Below are 18,973 nucleotides of genomic sequence, written 5' to 3'. Positions count from 1 at the left end.
ATGAACAACCGCTGCATCTTACCTTTTATAGTTATTATTTCCAAATATTTCACTCTAATTTTTATACCACTTTTAGAGTATCTATTATAAATGAAATTGGATTAAAAAAAAACTTGAAACATAAATATAAGTAGAGTTAAGAAATTTAAATTTATATAAATTATAAACTTAATTTAAATAATAAAAAAGTATAATTTTAAATAATAAAAAAGTATAATTTTAAATAATGTAATTAAACATTCATAAAATTTCATTAAATATTAATACTAATGTGAATAAATATATTACCTAACTAATAGATGACATAACTGTGTTTAGCAAGGTGCATTAAAATTTATAATTAAAAAATTTTATAGCACTTTCAGTTTCAATCCAATTTTTTAAAAAATGAATTTTAATTTTAATTAACTCTTTCTTATAAAATTTTATTTTGAATTAAGTATAAAATAAATACAATTAGATTAAGAATTTTAAATTTACAATAACACTAAAAATAATTTAATAATAAAAATTATGTAATTATAATTTGTAAATAATATAAATAACGAAGGATTTTCCCACATTTACATATTATTATTATTATTATTATTATTATTATAGCTTTGTGTCATTAAAAAAATTCATTTTTTTGGCAGTAAATTCTTGTCTAAATTGGTATGTTTGAAATTTATTGCCTTGGCAATTGGTATTGCGGCAAAACTAATCAAAGACAAATAATTGTAAACAAAATAACACAAGAAATGGAAGCGCAAAATGGGTAAAAAAAAAAAAATGGTCAATAATCGGAACAAGTCCTACTCTTGTCAGATAAGAAGTTGGAATTGAATTTTAAGCAATTCATGTGTGTTGCTTGGAAAAACAAATCCAAACAACGTAAGTAAATGTATAAACAATGCATTGCCTGCCAGATAATCTTGTCTTGGATGATTGATTGTATGATTAGTGAAAATCAAATTGAAATCTCATCTGAATCTGCCCTACAAATGTATATTGTAGAATATTGTTGCTTGAAAATATCAATTTGAAGTTCACATTTTCTAAGGTTGGGATTGAAAACAGACAGATTGGAATTGATGAGTTTGCAACATTTAAAGTTCGAGAATTTGAATATTTACTTATGAAACTGAATAATTCAACATCAAATGGAAATAACTGTTCTTGATTAAACAATGAATTCCTAGACTGAATTGAAAAAATAAATAAATAAATTCCTATAATTAACATAGGATGGAAAATGCACACAGCTCTCTTCTTCTACTTGTACATTAGCCTCCATTTCAATTTTCAATGGAGAGTAGAATGATTAAAACCAACTAGCCTAGTCAAACTACGAAAATGTTATGCTTAGCTTCAAATTCAATAAGCATGAGTAGCCTTATAATATGCTGGCTTGGTTATTGGGAAGAGCACTTGTACAACTCCTTCTGCCTTCATTATGGGAAAAATGATACTTGATGCGGTCTGCAAAATGTAATAATATATGTTATAACAATTTCATATCTTTGCTAATAAATACATTCAAAAGACAGAAATCTATGAAAAATACATACCAAAATCAATTTAGAACCGATAAAAATGCTTTTAGGTGAAGGAAATGGAAGCGCTAAGCGGCCAAGTCCATAGATGGCCACAGCAAAGAAATGTAAGACTAGGTTTAATGGGCGAGGATTTAGCCCTGAGAGTAGAGCTATCGGTCCATTTGAAAAGACGCCTCCAAGACTCAAATAATCAAAACATGCTTGTCGCATCTCATTTCTTGCTATATCAGTTGATGCAGAAAAAACCTTATAAAGGGCACCTGCTAATGTATTTATTGTAGATGCCATCGGCTGCACCAAAAGACATTATCATATTTAACAATCAGATATGGGAAAAACTAGCCAGCTATTTGATGCCCAAATGTGGAACTAATAGATAAGTCATAAGTGAATGTTGCTAACCTTTCGAAGAGTATAAAAGGATTCAAGGTATTTGCAAAGTGCAGATGCATCATTTAGATTGCGCAGAGGTTTAAGAAGTTCCCTTAAAAGAACTATATCGGAGAGTGCCACAGTCATTCCTCCTCCAGTTAAAGGATGGCGCATGTTAAATGCATCACCCAAGAGCAGGGCACCTGGAGTTGGGTACGGAGATGCTGGCATGCTTCTGTTAGGCATTGTTCTTATGCTTCCTTTCTCAATTGCAGATATGAAAGCATCATATAGCTCAGAAGGGATCTGAAATATGTTATGAGAAAATTTTAGAATGTGTTTGTGTTATAGTTAATCCATAGTCTAACAAGTAATATCATGGAGATTCCATATACCTGCTGAGCCACCTTGCTTTTTAAGTACTTTGCCAATTCACCATTGGAAATGGCGGGAACTTTTTGTCCTGGAATATCAACTAAACAACGAACCTCAGTGCTGCTGATAGGGTAAAACAAGATGGGAGATGGATCAGCTAGAATAACGTGTCCATGATTTGCATAAGGAAGTTCACAATTCTCTAGCACCATCGCAACGAAACAAGAGGGAATATCAACCTGTAGAAATTGTAGTAAGTTATAACTTCTATAAATCTCAATCGGCAGGTGTTAATAAATTATAAAGCACAAAAGTAGAACTACGTCATGATAAAGTTTTTGACTGAATGATTTTATTTTGTGCAGTAAAAACCATTATAGTCATAGACACAACGATTTAACTACGAATGGACACGATTTTTCTACCATTAGACAAGCTTCGCTTTGCATCCTTACCTTTGGGTTGCAGAGAGATCGCCGCAAATTTGAAAAACATCCATCACATACTATCGTTAGGGGAGCATATGCAGTCATCTCTTGACCATTTCTAGTTTTGTAATTCACCCCTTGAACAGTTCCTTCTTGCTCAAGAAGTGATGTTACTGTTCCTTGTTCTAATCTTACACTACATATAAGATAAACAAACAAAATGAATATTTATTTATACCAAAAAGTAAAGGAAGTCCTTCCTAGCAAATGCTTTGTATGTATTAAAAAGTATGATTACTTGGGAAGAGATGCAGCCTTTTCCCGCATTCTTTGTATGAAACGCCCATTGTGAAAGCTTCTTCCAGCTACGTTTGACTGAAAACCCTCTAAAGGATAGGGTAGCTTAGTACTTTTGCCATCCTTGTAAATAGCGTATCCAAAAATTTGTTGAGCATCAATCTCTTCCACACAATCTACATTCATAAAAACATTAATCTTATGTCAAAAGAAATGTAAAACTGTTCATAATTTCACCTATTGTATCACCAACGAATTGAACGAAGCTGCAAATGTTGACTCTCTAAAGAGTTGACACTGCACATTCTGAAAATTTTTACGGACCTTCGAGACCCAATTCAATCAGCTTCAGATAGCCACCAGGCTGTAGGAGTTCACCAACAATTCTATCAGGCTCACTCAAATCCCTCTCTATTACATGCACTTGGCGACCATCCTGCAATAAGTATACCCAAAACAATGGCTTGAGCTAATCTATTGAAATCTTTTCATCCTAAACTCTTTTGACTGATTGATAAACCACAGTGATCGAACAAGCTTACCTTGCCAAGAGCGTATGCAAGGGCCGAACCAGCAACACCCGCCCCAACAATTAATATGTCAGGTGTTGTAGCTATCTCAGATTGGCAATTTTCTTTTTTGGAACTCCTCAAAGTTTTATCTTTGAAGCTCTTCACTAGAGCTCTGCGATTCTTCTTTCCTCTTAAGCTATACATCGAAACCAATACTGAAAGACAAGCTATAATACCTCCCATTACAAGCATGCAATCCATCTTCAAAGATCAATACAAAATGCGGTGAAAGGTGATGAGACTATATGGAAGTTCTCTCCTAGTATTTCTGGAGATTGATTACTAATGCTTTTGCTTGCACTTCTGACAGAACTTGAACGCCTTTTATAGTGTGCATAGCCACATAAGATTTTGTTAGTCAAACGAACCTCAACGAAATAGTCCTCCTGCTATGACTGAATAAGTCAGTCCTCGATTTGCCTTAACAAGTCAAGAAATGAAAGGCGTGTTCAGCAAAGTTTAAAATTATTTTCAAGGCTTTCAAAACCAACGGAACCAAGGCAAACTAGAATAACATAAACAAAAACACCATAATTTAACCTATAAAATAATAAAAGTAAGACTAATACATATGGGATAAAAACAATAAGCAGAATAATTTTAGACCCATAGATTAGATTAGGCTATTGACATGCAATTTGGGGCAAGCACATGTTGGGTCTTCTTTAAAATATGCTAAAGAAACCTGGTTTGGGGGTAGTTAATTAGGACCTATTTCGTATTGTTGGCGGAACTGTTATTGAGAAAAATATATATTTTTTAAATGTTAATTAAAAATTATTAAAAAAATTCTAAATTAATAAATTTTAATTATAAGGATATTAAAATAATAAAATTTTTTCAAATTACTTTTTTTTAATATCTACAATGATGCTTTAAAAAATAAAACAATTTTATCTCTCTAACCACAATGCTAAATATGCTACTTAGACCGTCGGTATTTGCTCTAGCCACTCGTTACCATTTTTAGGACCTAATATAACAAGGTTTTGCTTTTTTATGATTTCAAATACAAAGGCAAAGGTATAAACGACATTATACATGACATTTAATATTTAAATACATATAATTTATTTAATTTAAATAGAAATTAAATATAAAATTATATATTAAAATTAGCATGTCATTTATTGATTTTATTTCTTCATGTTGTAATTTTGAAGAACTAATCAGGCTAGTGGGCTTCTATATTTATTAACCTTACCAGTAAAACAATATGGGAATTGAAACCGCAGGCTCAATTAATGGCCTCAAGATTAAAAACAAAAAGGCTCTTAACACTGTATCCAAAATAAATTTAGATTTTATAATTTTGTTTATAAGGTGAAATTTATTCATTTTAGTATTTTTTTTATGAGTAAATTCAGTTAATATACTTTATTAAAATAACTTTTTTCACGTTTAATTAACAAAAATAAGTAAAAAAATAAAACATTTGATTATGGAAACATTCTTCTTTTAACTTCTCTTTAATGGAGCTGGGGCTGAAGAGTGCCATGACATTTCTTCTCTCTAATGGAGCTAGGGCTGAAGAGTGCCATGACATTTCTTACTTTGATAAAAAAAATTATATATATATATATTTATGTATTCATGCATTTTTATGAAAATAAAATTATAAGTATAAATTTGATCCCTAAAAATAATTCCTAACTCCATTATTGGCGGCCATTGGTCTTGGATATATAGTGTTTCTTGTCTGGCTAGGAGCTTTTAACTCGCTTTCTTTGAGATTCCAACAAAATATCTGTGAGTTAACTGCATTGAGCTTGCCCGTAATTTTCACATGCGCGTTAGTGCAATCATTGTTCATGTGCATGCATCCGCTATTTATTTTAGGGTAAATTTATAATTTGTCTTCCTCCTCGGTCATCCCTCCTCCTGTTAAAGTATGGTGCATTTTAAATGTATCACCCAACAAAATGCATCTGCAGTTGGATGTGGAGATGCTGGAATGCTTCTGTTTGGCATTGCTCTTATGTTTAATTTCTCAATTACAGATGTGAAAGCATTAGATAGTTAAGAGGGATTCTGAAACATGCTAAAAGAAAATTTTAAAATGTTTGTGTGTTATAATTAATTCAAAATCTAAGAAGTAATATCAGGGAGATTATACGTACCTGCTAAGCCACCATGCTTTCTAAGTGTTGGACCAATTGACCATTAAAAATGGAGGGAACTTTTTGTCCTGGAATATCAACTAAACAACGCACTATAGTGTTGCTGATAAGGTAAAAGAAGATGGGAGATAGATCAGCTAGAATAACATGTCCATGATGATGGTAATGGTAGTGGTGGTGATGGTGGTCAAGTAGTGGTGATGACAAAGGCGATAGTCAAGTGGTGGTAGTAGTAATGGCATTGAGAATAAGTTAAAAAAGAATTAAAACAAATAATTATGATTGTATGATATAGTTATACTCTTTATTTATTTAAATTATTCCTAAAAAATGGTTGTTCTGTATTGTAAAATGATATTTTTATAACTATCGTTTTATCACAGGCTTTTATATCGTTAAATTGAGATAGTTTTAAATTTTTATGTTTCTATTTTATACAATACCTATTTATATATTTAAAATAATAATAAAGTTATTTTAGCAATATTCATATTTATTTTACTATACCATACCATTTAACAATTATTATACTATTTTATACCATATCATTTTTCTAAACATATTAACAATAAAAATCATATCATACTATGCAATATCATACGATACAATATATGTTAATAAATAATACTACACTCAATTCTAATAAAATGTAAGTGTAATTGACTATGTTATGTAGTTATGTAATTTTCATGTCATTATAACAAAATTTATTATGTTACTAAATAATATAATTAAAGATACAATGTAGTTATGATTACAATGCAATTTTAAACACGTCATACTAAATATGCCCTTAAAGTAATTCACAAAAATCCATTAATTGCAATTTTTTAAATTTTATTTACTGTATTTATATATTTTTATAATTGAGTAAATATTATAATTTTTAGCTTATAATTAAATGATAAATTAAATGTTTCTACTTATTTATTTTTATTAGTTTAATTTCTCCTCATCTGTCCATCTCTCCTCCGCCTATTTTCTCTCTCCTTTATCCATTTCCTTCTCTTTTATCTCCCTCCTCCTTTTATTTTTCTCTCTATTTCTTGAATGGTATTATGCTTCTACATCTATATATTACTAATTTTTTTCTTAACGTGCGTTGCACGTTGTTTTATCCATTGTATAAACTCGTGAATTAATTTTTTTAAAATATTTTTTTATATATGATATAATACATGAAAATTCTATTAAGTTCATAATGCTATAGAATTTTTTTAAATTTTCTTTATTTTATTTTATGAAATTCTTATTACTAAAATATATTATTTTTTTATACCAAATTTATTGTTTAGTTTTTTATTAAGATAGGAAAAATTACATATATTTGTAAATTATGGAAAAATTTCAAGAATTTATACAATTAACTATAGAAATTCTTATAAATATATGGTTTAATTACAAAGAAATAAAAAAAATTAAATGAATTTTCCAATAAGAAAATAATTGAATTATATATATTATTAAGTATAAAATTATTAAAAAATTTTAATATTTTAATTTATTTAATTTTAAAATAACCAAACGATAACATAATGATATAACTAATAAAAAGTTAATATACCAAATAAATTTTATTATAAGTTCTTATTTATATAAATACAATTCACCATTATTAATTAAACTATTTTATAATTAAATTTATAACCTTTAACTTTAGATTAAATCTTAAGAAAATTTACTTATAACTCAACTAAATAGAACTTAAATTTAAATAGAAAACTAATCCAACTAATAATATTAAAATTGTTAAAGTCGATTATTATTTCCAATATGAACACTTGAATCTCCAAAATTAAAATACAAATTTCATTTTTTTTTAACTGTAAGTTATCTCCCTTATCGCTCAAATTATTGGGCCAGTGCTAGATGTAGCTTTTCCCCCGATGAACAACCGCTGCATCTTACCTTTTATAGTTATTATTTCTAAATATTTCACTCTAATTTTTATACCACTTTTAGAGTATCTATTATAAATGAAATTGGATTAAAAAAAAAAAAAACTTGAAACATAAATATAAGTAGAGTTAAGAAATTTAAATTTATATAAATTATAAACTTAATTTAAATAATAAAAAAGTATAATTTTAAATAATGTAATTAAACATTCATAAAATTTCATTAAATATTAATATTAATGTGAATAAATATATTACCTAACTAATAGATGACATAACTGTGTTTAGCAAGGTGCATTAAAATTTATAATTAAAAAATTTTATAGCACTTTCAGTTTCAATCCAATTTTTTAAAAAATGAATTTTAATTTTAATTAACTCTTTCTTATAAAATTTTATTTTGAATTAAGTATAAAATAAATACAATTAGATTAAGAATTTTAAATTTACAATAACACTAAAAATAATTTAATAATAAAAATTATGTAATTATAATTTGTAAATAATATAAATAACGAAGGATTTTCCCACATTTACATATTATTATTATTATTATAGCTTTGTGTCATTAAAAAAATTCATTTTTTTAGCAGTAAATTCTTGTCTAAATTGGTATATTTGAAATTTATTGCCTTGGCAATTAGTATTGCGGCAAAACTAATCAAAGACAAATAATTGTAAACAAAATAACACAAGAAATGGAAGCGCAAAATGGGTAACAAAAAAAAATATGGTCAATAATCGGAACAAGTCCTACTCTTGTCAGATAATGATAGACCACGAAGAAGTTCCAGAGTACCTGTTAAAAACAGAAAATATTTTGACTAAAGTCTTTGTTATTTTGCTGCTATAGTTACTTAGTTAATTACTGCTTAATAATTGGTCAAATGTTATTGAGATTTTTCAGCATTTGTTAGCTGAAATAAAGCCCATATTGCCTTTAGAATAGGTCTAAATTTGTTATTCAATTTTTTTCCTATTTATTCCTTGTAACAGCAGCAGATATTCATCAATGAAAAATACAACCAATCTCTCATTTTGAGAACTATTTTCTTCGGCTTTGACTGGGACCTATCAGTGGTATCAGAGCCTATCTTATCCTACTATCTTTTTCTCTTCTTCTCCTATGACAACCAACAAGGAGCGAATCGAAAATTTGGAAGTTGGCTTCGGCCAGCTCCAAGATAACCTGTCAAAAATGGAACGAGGAATTAGCGATGAGTTGCAGCAAATCAAAGCAGCCATCACTAAATTCTCCGAACTTACTCTCTCTAGCAAAGAAGCGACCAGCAGTGCAAACGACCAGGCTAGTCAGGTCCGCACTCGCCAAGATGAATCCAGAGAAGGGGGAAAACCTTTGTACTCCGCTAAATTAGCGAAACTGGAGTTTCCGAAATATTCCGGAGATGATCCAACCGAATGGTTCACCAGAGTTGATCAATTCTTCGAGTATCAAGGAACGCCAGAATCAGAGAAAGTGTCCTTGGCTTCTTATCACCTTCGGGGGGAAGCGAACGAGTGGTGGCAGTGGCTACGCAGAACTCACACAGAAGCGGGAAAAACGGTAACATGGGAAATCTTTTCTGCAGAACTGTGGTCACGATTTGGGCCTACTGATTGCGAGGATTTTGACGAATCGTTATCAAAAATCCGGCAAACAGGACCCCTACGTGATTATCAGAGGGAGTTTGAAAGGCTGGGAAACCGAGTTAAGGGCTGGACTCAAAAGGCACTAGTGGGGACTTTTATGGGCGGTCTCAAGTCAGAAATCTCTGAGGGTATTCGAATGTTCAAGCCACAGACTCTTAAGGATGCAATCAGCCTAGCTCGTATGAGGGATGAGCAATTGCTGCGACAAAAGAAGGCAATTCGCCCATCTTATCAACCGAGCTCTTCTTCTCCAACTAAAACAAAACAGAGCACGCCTATTAAGCGACTCTCTTGGGAGGAGATGCAGAATCGTCGGGCTAAGGGACTATGTTTTAACTGTGATGAGCGATTTGTTCCTGGACACAGGTGCTCCAAACCGCAGCTTCTTCTTCTTGATGGCGGAATTGGAATTGAAGAGGAGGATGATGATAGTGAACCAGAGATTTCGCTTCATGCTCTCACTGGATGGTCGTCGGCTGGTACAATGAGGGTTAATATACGAATCAATCCGATGGAATTAATTTGTCTAATTGACAGTGGGTCCACCCACAATTTCATCAACGAGAGAATAGCAGGAATATTAAAATTACCAGTTGAGCCGACTTCACCATTCAACGTGAAGGTGGCCAACGGGGATCCTCTGTAGTGCAACGGCAAATTCAGGAATACCCCTGCTCTTTTACAGGGAATTCCCTTCACCATCACGTTCTATTCCTTGCCGATTATAGGTTTGGATGTGGTTCTGGGAGTTCAATGGTTGAGAAAACTGGGTACAGTTCAGTGCAATTGGGACAAACTGACGATGGATTTTCTATGGAAAGGGGAGCAGCACCATCTACAGGGAATTAAGGGTCAGCCAATTAAAGCTTCTTCTTTGAAAACAATGGCCAAAGTTTGAAACACAATAATTCACTCTTTGCCATTTGCGTGGAAACCACTTCGACTGTCTTTCCCGAAGGAATTCATCCTGAGATGAAACTCTTATTGGATCAGTTTCCAGATATTTATCAAAAGCCAAGTCAGCTTCCTCCAGAACGTGAAATCAACCATCGAATCAACCTCAAGGAAGGCACTAATCCTATTAATGTTAGGCCATACAGATATGCTCACTTCCAAAAGGCAGAAATTGAGAAGCAGGTTCATGACATGTTGAAATCGGGATTTATTCAGGCAAGTACCAGTCCTTTCTCTTCACCTGTATTACTTGTCCGTAAGAAAGATGGGACTTGGCGATTCTGTACAGACTACTGGGCCCTTAATGAGGTGACCATATGAGACAGATTTCCCATCCCTACAGTTGACGATATGCTGGATGAGTTGTATGGAGCAGCTTACTTTACTAAACTAGACTTTGGTGTGGCTTATCCGCAAGTATACGGGTCGTCTCAAGTAATAAAGTGATGAATCAAGTATCGTTCCCACGAGGATTTACTGTTTGATGACTAAACTATGAATGAAACAATTATTTGGGCTAATGATTAATGAATAAATGTTAAATGTAAATGAGCAAGGTAAATTGATTAATCTAATTGAAATGGGTAAAGAGCAAACAAATAAATTCTAATTCTAGTTCGCAATTAAACTAAAATTAACAATGGGTAATTTAAACGAAAGTCTAATTATGGTAAAAATTGATTCCAGAGTTGGGGGTTTATGCATAAATTAATTGGGATTTGTCTTGGGCATTCCAATTTTTAGGGAAAAATAGAGTTTGAAGGAAATTGATTCTAAATCCCTTTGATATCTTTTTCAAGCAAATCAAAGTGTATTCTAAAATAACCAAACCTACTTTCGTATGTATTTGATTACTTTAAAACCCATTAAGTTTTGTAACCAATAATTAATTCCTCTTAAAGTCCTAGTTTATTTCTAAATCTAGGTGATTTTAAGTTCCAATCCATGATTACCCATCAATGACTTTCACCTTTCGGTCCTTCAATCAAAGATTAACACAATACCCAATGGGTACCAACATTAGGCAAGTAAATCAAGCACACAAGGAAGGAATCAAAACTCATATTCATATAAAATAAGGAAATACCCAATCCAAATCCACAAATTAATCTAAGACATATTTCCCAACTCTGAAATCTAAAGAAATTACTCACTCATGATGGTATTTACAAGAAATATTGATGGAAAAGTAAAGGAAAACATGATAAGAGGACTGAAATAGAAAACCCAGGTGGAAGAACCAAAGTCTCTGGTTTCTGGAGCTCCAAAACTGGTGCAGTAGCTCCTCTCCAAAAGAAAATGGCGTCTTCTCTCTCTCTTTCTATTAAATTTTCTTTCCTTTTTGTTTTTCCTCTCTTCCTCTTGTGGCAAAAATAAGGAAATGATGAATTTATATGGTCCTAAAAAGCTGCCCTAAAAGTAAATAACAGCTAAGGAGTGAATAGGAAATGAGGCGTAAAATTATCCAAGTCAAGAGATTTTTCATGTTCAGGTACCGCTTAGGGTCTCGCTTAACCCTAAGCAGCTTCTTAGCAAATTTCAGCTTCTGGTCACACTGTCTGCTTAAGGTTAAGCAGACCTTCAGCAAATCTCGGCAGACTTAGAGTAGAATGGATTCTTCTGCTAGTGCTTGACTTGTGCTACTCCTTAAGTACTGCCGCTTTACCCTAAGCATGACCTTAAGCAAAGTCTCAAGCAAATTTCGACTAGTTTGCTCTTTCAAGGCTTGATTTCTTCAACTTTCCTCCATGCTTAAAGAACTTCAAATCTCTTCAAATTATTTCCTATTGCACTCATTGATCCTCGATTTTGCCACAAAATCCTATCAAAACAACAAAAATTACGAAAATCAAATATAAAGTATCTAAAATTAACAAATAAGATAAAATAAAGCTAAAAACATAAAATATACTAAAATATAAGGACAAAATGGATGCAAAACTACCCTAAAATGCCTATATGAAGTGAGTGTAACAAATTCCCCCAAACTCAAACCTTTGCTTGTCCTCAAGCAAATTAAAAACAATTAATACAATTTGGGGTACCTTACCTTAAATTCATGAAAATTACTTATCCAAACTCTCAAGCTTACCTTTAGCCACCAACAAACCATATACCCACTTTCAAGATGCAAAGAATTTAATCCTTACCAAAGTTATTACCGCTTAGCCTTGGGTCAATTATCCATATCATCAAGCCCAAACCAATCAATCACAAGAATAATCGTGCTTAAATAGACTACAGGGTAATCCATAAGCTAAAGTATCTCAAATAATGATGGAAGTAAATGAATGGATTAATGATATCACAATCCCATAGGCAATTTTCCTATTCCAATCTCCACTAATGTAGCAAAACACTATCAAAAGATCAAAAGGACTTTCAAGGGTTGTAATGTGGCTAAGGGGGGTGATAATGTGGTTAACAAGAAAGGATAAAGATAACAAAATATGAGAATAATTAAATTATTAAAAGATCAAGATACACAAAATATTTTTTATTTTATTTTTTTTTTATAAATCAATTGGGAGAAGGAACTTTACAACTTTTCACTAATGCTAGCATATAATTTTGAAGCTTTTAGAGGGACTACATAAATATCATTGACTTGAATTATAATTGTCCCTTTCAATTCACCCCCAAACTCATTTCTTTGTGTACTTGGGTGGTGAATTACTTTACATACCATAATTGAATTTGCTAGCTTCCCCTTTTTTTTTTTTTTTTTGAGGAATCACTTCTCCCAACTAATTATTATCATTTTTTTTATTTTTTTTATTTTTTTTTAATTTTTTATTTATATGTATCTATCACTCAAAGAATTATTCTCATGGAGGGTAGGTAAGTGTTTGGGTTTATGGCTAGGTATTAATGTGGGTTCCAAAGAAATAAGAGGGATAAATGTAGGCTCAAATTGGTTTCAAAGGAAATTTTGAAGTGAGGTTGGCTAAGGCTAAAATGTGGGTTTAAAATTCAAAGAATGCCTAGATCATTTCTTTTTCAAGTGTATGCTATGATTTCGCCTTGAAAGGTTTAGAAAGATTGTTCTAGGATTGGTGAGACATCAATTAGCTACTTCTCACCCTAGAGTTTTCTCTAAGCACTCAAAGTCAATGCAATTGATTGGGTGGCCCTTGGCTAAGAAGATATAAACTAAAGCAAGAATCTAATAACTTTGCACCTATCTAGAACTTTCAATCCATCAAACCCTTCTAAAAGTAAGCTCAATTGCTCTTCAAAGCAATTCTCAATCCTCTAAGGACAAGGTAAAAAAATTATTTTTTATGATATGCATGATCCTAAAATGAATGCATAAATCAAATTAAAACTAAGTGTAATCTATATGAAAACTATATGCAAATGTATGTATATGGGTATAGACATGTGTGTGGTATATGTATAAGTGTATGGATTATCTATATATGGATGAATGAAATGCAATAAATGAATGAATGAAAATTTTAAAAATTTTGCAAAAATTTTGCCCTCACCCCCAAACTCAAATGAAACATTGTCCTCAATGTTTAAAATGAATGCAAAGATGGGCAAAATTGTGTGAACTAATCAATTAATGAAATATATGCAATTGGGGATTAAATCAATATAAGATCAAGTATTTCAAAATTAGCTCAAAATGATATTAACAATGAAGCTTTAGAGAGAAAAAATGTGAAAAAGTATCCCAAATGTATGGATTTACACTGCTTAAGATATTGCTTAACCTGATGCATAGGGTAAAGCGAAAGCATAAGCATTGGTAACATACCATAAGCTTAAATGGTGTAAGGGAAGCTGTTACTTGCAACTGATGTGGAACAGGTGTAGCTCAAAGAAAATTTGTGCAACTCATCAATGTCAGCAAAATTAGGATTGAAGAAAAGATAAAGTGCAAAAATAATGTGCAAGAAAATGAAAAAGTGTAAAGAAATAAAATCTAATAGTTAAATCAAAAATTAAACCAAAAAAAAACATTCACAGAGTATCTATGTCCATAGCAAAAAATAAAATAAAATAAAATAAAATAAAGGAAAGAAGTGCAAGTATAATCATAAAAACTAATTACCAAAGTATTACAACTAGTACCAAAGTTCGAAAACTAAAATAAACAGATTACAAAATAAACTTAAAATGTAATTTAAAATCACTCATCGATCAAGCTCGCTATCAAGGCTTTGTTGTCGCATCGTGGTCCGCCTGTGTTCCGCAGAGGTTCATTGTGATCCAAGCTTCGTAAGGCCTCAAATTTTCTGTGAGGTCTTTCATTTCTTGAAACATGGCTTGGCCCTAATGATATAAGTTGATGTAGGACTGGGCCAGTTTGTTGTAAAGCTCCAACATTTGAAGTTGATGTTGCTTCTGTTTATTTTTAAGAGATAAAAATCTCTTTTTAAGTTTCTTTTCTAGCTTCTTCTTTTGGTTAACCTGCTGCTGACCCATGGTTTCAATTTTGATTTCTAAGTTCTTCAAGGTAGCAAGAATTTCTGTGTTGTCAGGTGAGGGAACAGATGGTTGGAAAGTGAAACTTGTTATTCTGGATTCCAAGGATCTTAAGAGGGATAAAATGTCTACTGAAAACTGTGGGGTAGTGGTTGGTTGTGGTTCTGCTGGTGTAAAGGTAGTGGGGTCTGTAGTACCAGTGGTATCAGGATGCTGTTGTAACAGAGTATAGGTATGGCCTATTTTCTCATAAACATCCATATGCAGCAACATTGTGCTGTCTATATATGATTCCCCAGAAACAGGCAGCAATTTATATAGACTAGCATCAAAGCTAAATGAGTTTGCTATAGCAGTTATATACCCCCCAAAAACTATACTACCTTTAGTATGCTTTGTGACAATTTGGTGCCAATGAGTAGCTATGAAATGGGCTGTGCTTACTTGTTTTCTCTCCTTCATGCACCACAAGAGAAACAAGTCACCAGACCTCACACATCAAGTATCGTGTCCCCTTCCTAAAACAAAGGTAAGAAATGAACCTATGGAGGTATTTCAATACATGGTCAACTATCCTAGAGGCTTTTGGTCCTCTGCCTATAATAACCCCCAAAAGGTGCAATATCCTTCCGCACTGAACAGGTCATAAACAGCTTGTCGCCACTCAATGTTTTTATACCCCGAACTCGAAAACCAAAAATTGCATTCATAGACCATGTCTAACTCCCTATCAATTCCAGCACATCGAAAATATATCATATCTTTATGTTCAGGCACTGTTGGTTTGAAACTCAGCCTTAAGGAACTCAAAAATTCCAGGGTTAAATCCTTGTACACTAGTTCCCTAATTTTAGCAAAATCAGTCCAGCTAACAGCATTCAAATAGGCAAATACAGAGTCATAAATGCCTAATTCTTTCAAAATTTGCTCATCCATATACTTGTTTGCCAAAATGGTTTTAGAAACTAATTTCTCATAGGCCTTTTTCATAGCCATATCCCTAAAAGCCCAAGGTAATGGAGAAATTACCTCCTCGATATTATCTGCAGATGATGCAGGTGCTGGAGAGTGTAAGGGAGACTGAGGTACTGGTGTTTGGACCATTGGTGTTGGGGTTTGCGAGGAAGACCTGGTCCTTTTGCTGACTGGTTCAGAGGACGGCTGAGGTGGAGAATTTAGGTCAAAAGGAATAGAGGGTACTGCTGCTTTTCCGAGTGGGTTTCCTTGGGTCTACCTGCAGCCCTTTTAGTTTTACCTTTGGTTTTCGTTTGAGTAGGCGCAGGCTCAGGCACTGGTTCTGGGGAATGGGTGTTGAGAATTGGTGTTTCATTTTGCGGTTTGGTTTGCGGCGAGAGGGGAGTCGGCGGAATGAGAGGTGGTATTTGGCTTGGGGGTGGTGGCGGTGACTGAGGTGGTGGCGATTGAGGTAATGGCGGCGTTTGTGGTGGCGGTGACTGAGGGAGCGGCGGACTGGGGCTGGGGTTAGGGTTTGTGGGCAATGAAGATGGAGTACCCATTTTAGGTCAGAATTTGCTGAGTTTGGGTTTGTGGGAAGACCACATTTTAGTTCTTACCATTTTAATGAAAGGAAAGAAACCTTTGGGCTTCCTGTAAAGATTGCCGGAAAAAATGGCGTGGGAAAGGAGTCGACGAGGTTTATCGGGAGTGTGGGGGAGGCTTTTGGAAAATTGGCGGACATCTTGGGCTATTTTAAATTGTGGGGCAGACCTGTTGTAAGATGGGCCATGCTTGGGGTTAAGCATAAGGTTCAGCAGAATTTGCTTAAGACTCTGCTTGACAAGCAATGTCATCAAGAAGTTTCGCAGTTTTGGGAAAAATTGTGGTTTTGCTTGCCAAAAACAGTCCAAAAGCTATGGAATGCTATCATGACCCTCAGCAATTACCAAATACACACAAACACCATAAAATTGAGGGATTTAAGTTCATCATCTCTTAGCACTCATCAAACACAATATATTTTCATTTAGCTCATGCAAGCATTTTTTCAATTAAGGCACTAATTGTGACTACCTTTTGCACACTTAATGAAATGATCTCCTTTCTGATCTTGTACCAAAAGCACATTTTCAGCAGCATTTGAGACAAGTTCCAAACATTCAAAAATTGCAGAAAAGACATAGAAATTGACCTTTTAAGCAGCATGAACAGTAGCATAAACAGTAACCAAAATCTGCAGATTACAAAAACTAGCAGCAATTCAAACAAAAACATGCAAATTCCTATCAGACTACAAAATTATATATACACTAAAAGGTGAAACTCAACAAACATTATTTTTGCACTTCAATAAAGCTCACATCAGTCCTAAATATCAAAATTGATCCTCATTCAAGTTGCATTTCACAGAATTTACACAAAACACAAAATCAAACATGTTCTATCAAGTATATTGCAATATCAGCATTTTAGCACAGGTTTAAAGGTGTTACTGTTCATAGGCACTGGATAAAGTGCAGAATGTTGCTTATACTTGCTTCCCTTCAATTCTTTGTTTTTGCCACAAGTGTAAACTTGCCCAATCTTCATGAATGGCCTACAAAAGATAAACAAATGTCACTTTTGAGATTAATGAGGGTGAAAACTAAAAATGAAATGAAATGGAAAATTAATGAACTATAAAAGGATACGCTTGGGTTGCCTCCCAAGAAGCGCTTGTTTAAGGTCTTAAGCTTGACCTTCCACTCCAATTCACCTAAGTATCCCTGATTGGAGAACTAAGCCATGAAACCTCTATAACCTTTTGTGTGGGTTCTCCAACAATATAATGCTTTAATCTCTACCCATTAACTTTAAAAGTCCCTGAGGTTTCATTGCCTATCTCAACAGCTCCATAGGGGTATACCTTTATAACAGTGTAGGGCCCTGACCATCTTGACTTTAATTTTCCTGGAAATAACCTTAACCTAGAGTTGTATAGAAGAACAACATCACCTTCCTGAAATTCTTTCCTCCTAATATGCTTATCATGCCATCTCTTAGTTCTTTCTTTGTAAAGCTTGGCATTTTCATATGCATCCAGTCTAAGTTCCTCAAGTTCATTTAGTTGCAGCATTCTTTTTTCTCCTGCAGTTTTTAAGTCAAAGTTCAGTGTCCTTATAGCCCAATATGCTCTATGCTCCAACTCCAAAGGTAAATGACAAGCTTTCCCATAAACCAATCTAAATGGGGTAGTTCCAATTGGGGTTTTAAAAGCTGTTCTATAGGCCCAAAGAGCATCATCTAACTTTAGTGACCAATCTTTCCTTGAACTATTCACTGTTTTCTCAAGAATTCTTTTCAGCTCTCTATTGGAGATCTCCACTTGACCACTAGTTTGTGGATGGTAGGGTGTTGCAATCTTATGCTTCACTCCATATTTTTGCAATAATCTTTCAAATTGATGGTTGCAAAAATGAGAACCTCCATCACTTATAATGGCACGTGGAGTTCCAAATCTTGTAAAAATGAACTTTTTAAGGAATTTAATCACAACTCTAACATCATTAGTTGGAGATGGTATAGCTTCAACCCATTTGCTCACATAATCTACTCCAACTAAAATGTATTTGTGTCCCAAGGATGATGGAAAAGGTCCCATGAAATCAATGCCCCACACATCAAATAATTCCACTTCCAATATATTTTGGAGGGGCATTTCATCTCTCTTTGAGATATTACCCATCCTTTGACACCTATCACATGCATTTACAAACTTCCTCACATCCTTAAACATGTGTGGCCAAAAGAACCCTGCTTGAAGAACTTTTTCTGCAGTCTTTGTCACACTCATATGACCCCCATAAAGTGAAGAATGGCAATCTTTGATAACATCCCCTATCTCCTCATCAGCTAAACATCTTCTAATCAGCCCATCTCCACATCTCTTGAACAAAAATGGCTCCTCCCAATCATAATCCTTCACATCAAAAAGAAATTTCTTCTTTTGCTGCCATGTTAGATCAGGTGGAAGGATTCCACACACTAGATAGTTCGCAAAATCTGCATACCAAGGGACTTGTGCATTCATGATTACTAATGCTTGCTCATCAGGAAAATAATCATCTATTGGGGGTTCTTTTCCCAAATTGTCTCCTTGTTCTTGCCTCAATCTAGATAGATGATCCGCTACCACATTTTCTACTCCTTTCTTATCTTTAATTTCCAAGTCAAACTCTTGAAGGAGTAACACCCACCTTATCAATCTAGGTTTAGCCTCTTTTTCTCAAGGAGATACTTGATAGCCGCATGATCCGTGTATACTATTACCTTAGACCCACAAGATAGGACTGAATTTGTCTACTGCAAATACTCACGCCAAAAACTCTTTTCTGT

The 18,973-nt window shown here is 33.3% G+C and overlaps 1 protein-coding gene across 1 annotated transcript; it reads right to left on the bottom strand.

Moving 5' to 3' along the window:
* Positions 1-1,356: 1,356 nt before the first annotated feature.
* Positions 1,357-3,783, bottom strand: LOC110661906 (squalene monooxygenase SE1-like). Its single transcript, XM_021820734.2, has 8 exons — positions 3,553-3,783; positions 3,335-3,446; positions 3,012-3,186; positions 2,741-2,909; positions 2,306-2,524; positions 1,941-2,216; positions 1,551-1,829; positions 1,357-1,461 (listed from the first exon to the last, which is right to left on the bottom strand). The coding sequence occupies exons 1-8, from the start codon at positions 3,781-3,783 to the stop codon at positions 1,357-1,359; spliced, it is 1,566 nt and encodes a 521-aa protein (XP_021676426.2).
* Positions 3,784-18,973: the final 15,190 nt, after the last annotated feature.

This window comes from Hevea brasiliensis, chromosome 8 (assembly GCF_030052815.1).
Source record: "Hevea brasiliensis isolate MT/VB/25A 57/8 chromosome 8, ASM3005281v1, whole genome shotgun sequence".
In the NCBI taxonomy this organism is placed as follows: Eukaryota; Viridiplantae; Streptophyta; class Magnoliopsida; order Malpighiales; family Euphorbiaceae; genus Hevea; species Hevea brasiliensis.
This window is presented reverse-complemented; position numbering and strand designations above follow the sequence as displayed.

What these genes read in the sequence shown, in the direction of transcription:
- LOC110661906 (XM_021820734.2), bottom strand. Translation starts at nt 3,783, where the DNA reads ATGGATTGCATGCTTGTAATGGGAGGTATTATAGCTTGTCTTTCAGTA. An exon ending in AAGGCTGCATCTCTTCCCAA is followed by an intron (nt 2,910 to 3,011) that starts GTAATCATACTT and finishes TCTTATATGTAG; the next exon opens with TGTAAGATTAGAACAAGGAA. An exon ending in CCTTTTATACTCTTCGAAAG is followed by an intron (nt 1,830 to 1,940) that starts GTTAGCAACATT and finishes CTTTTGGTGCAG; the next exon opens with CCGATGGCATCTACAATAAA.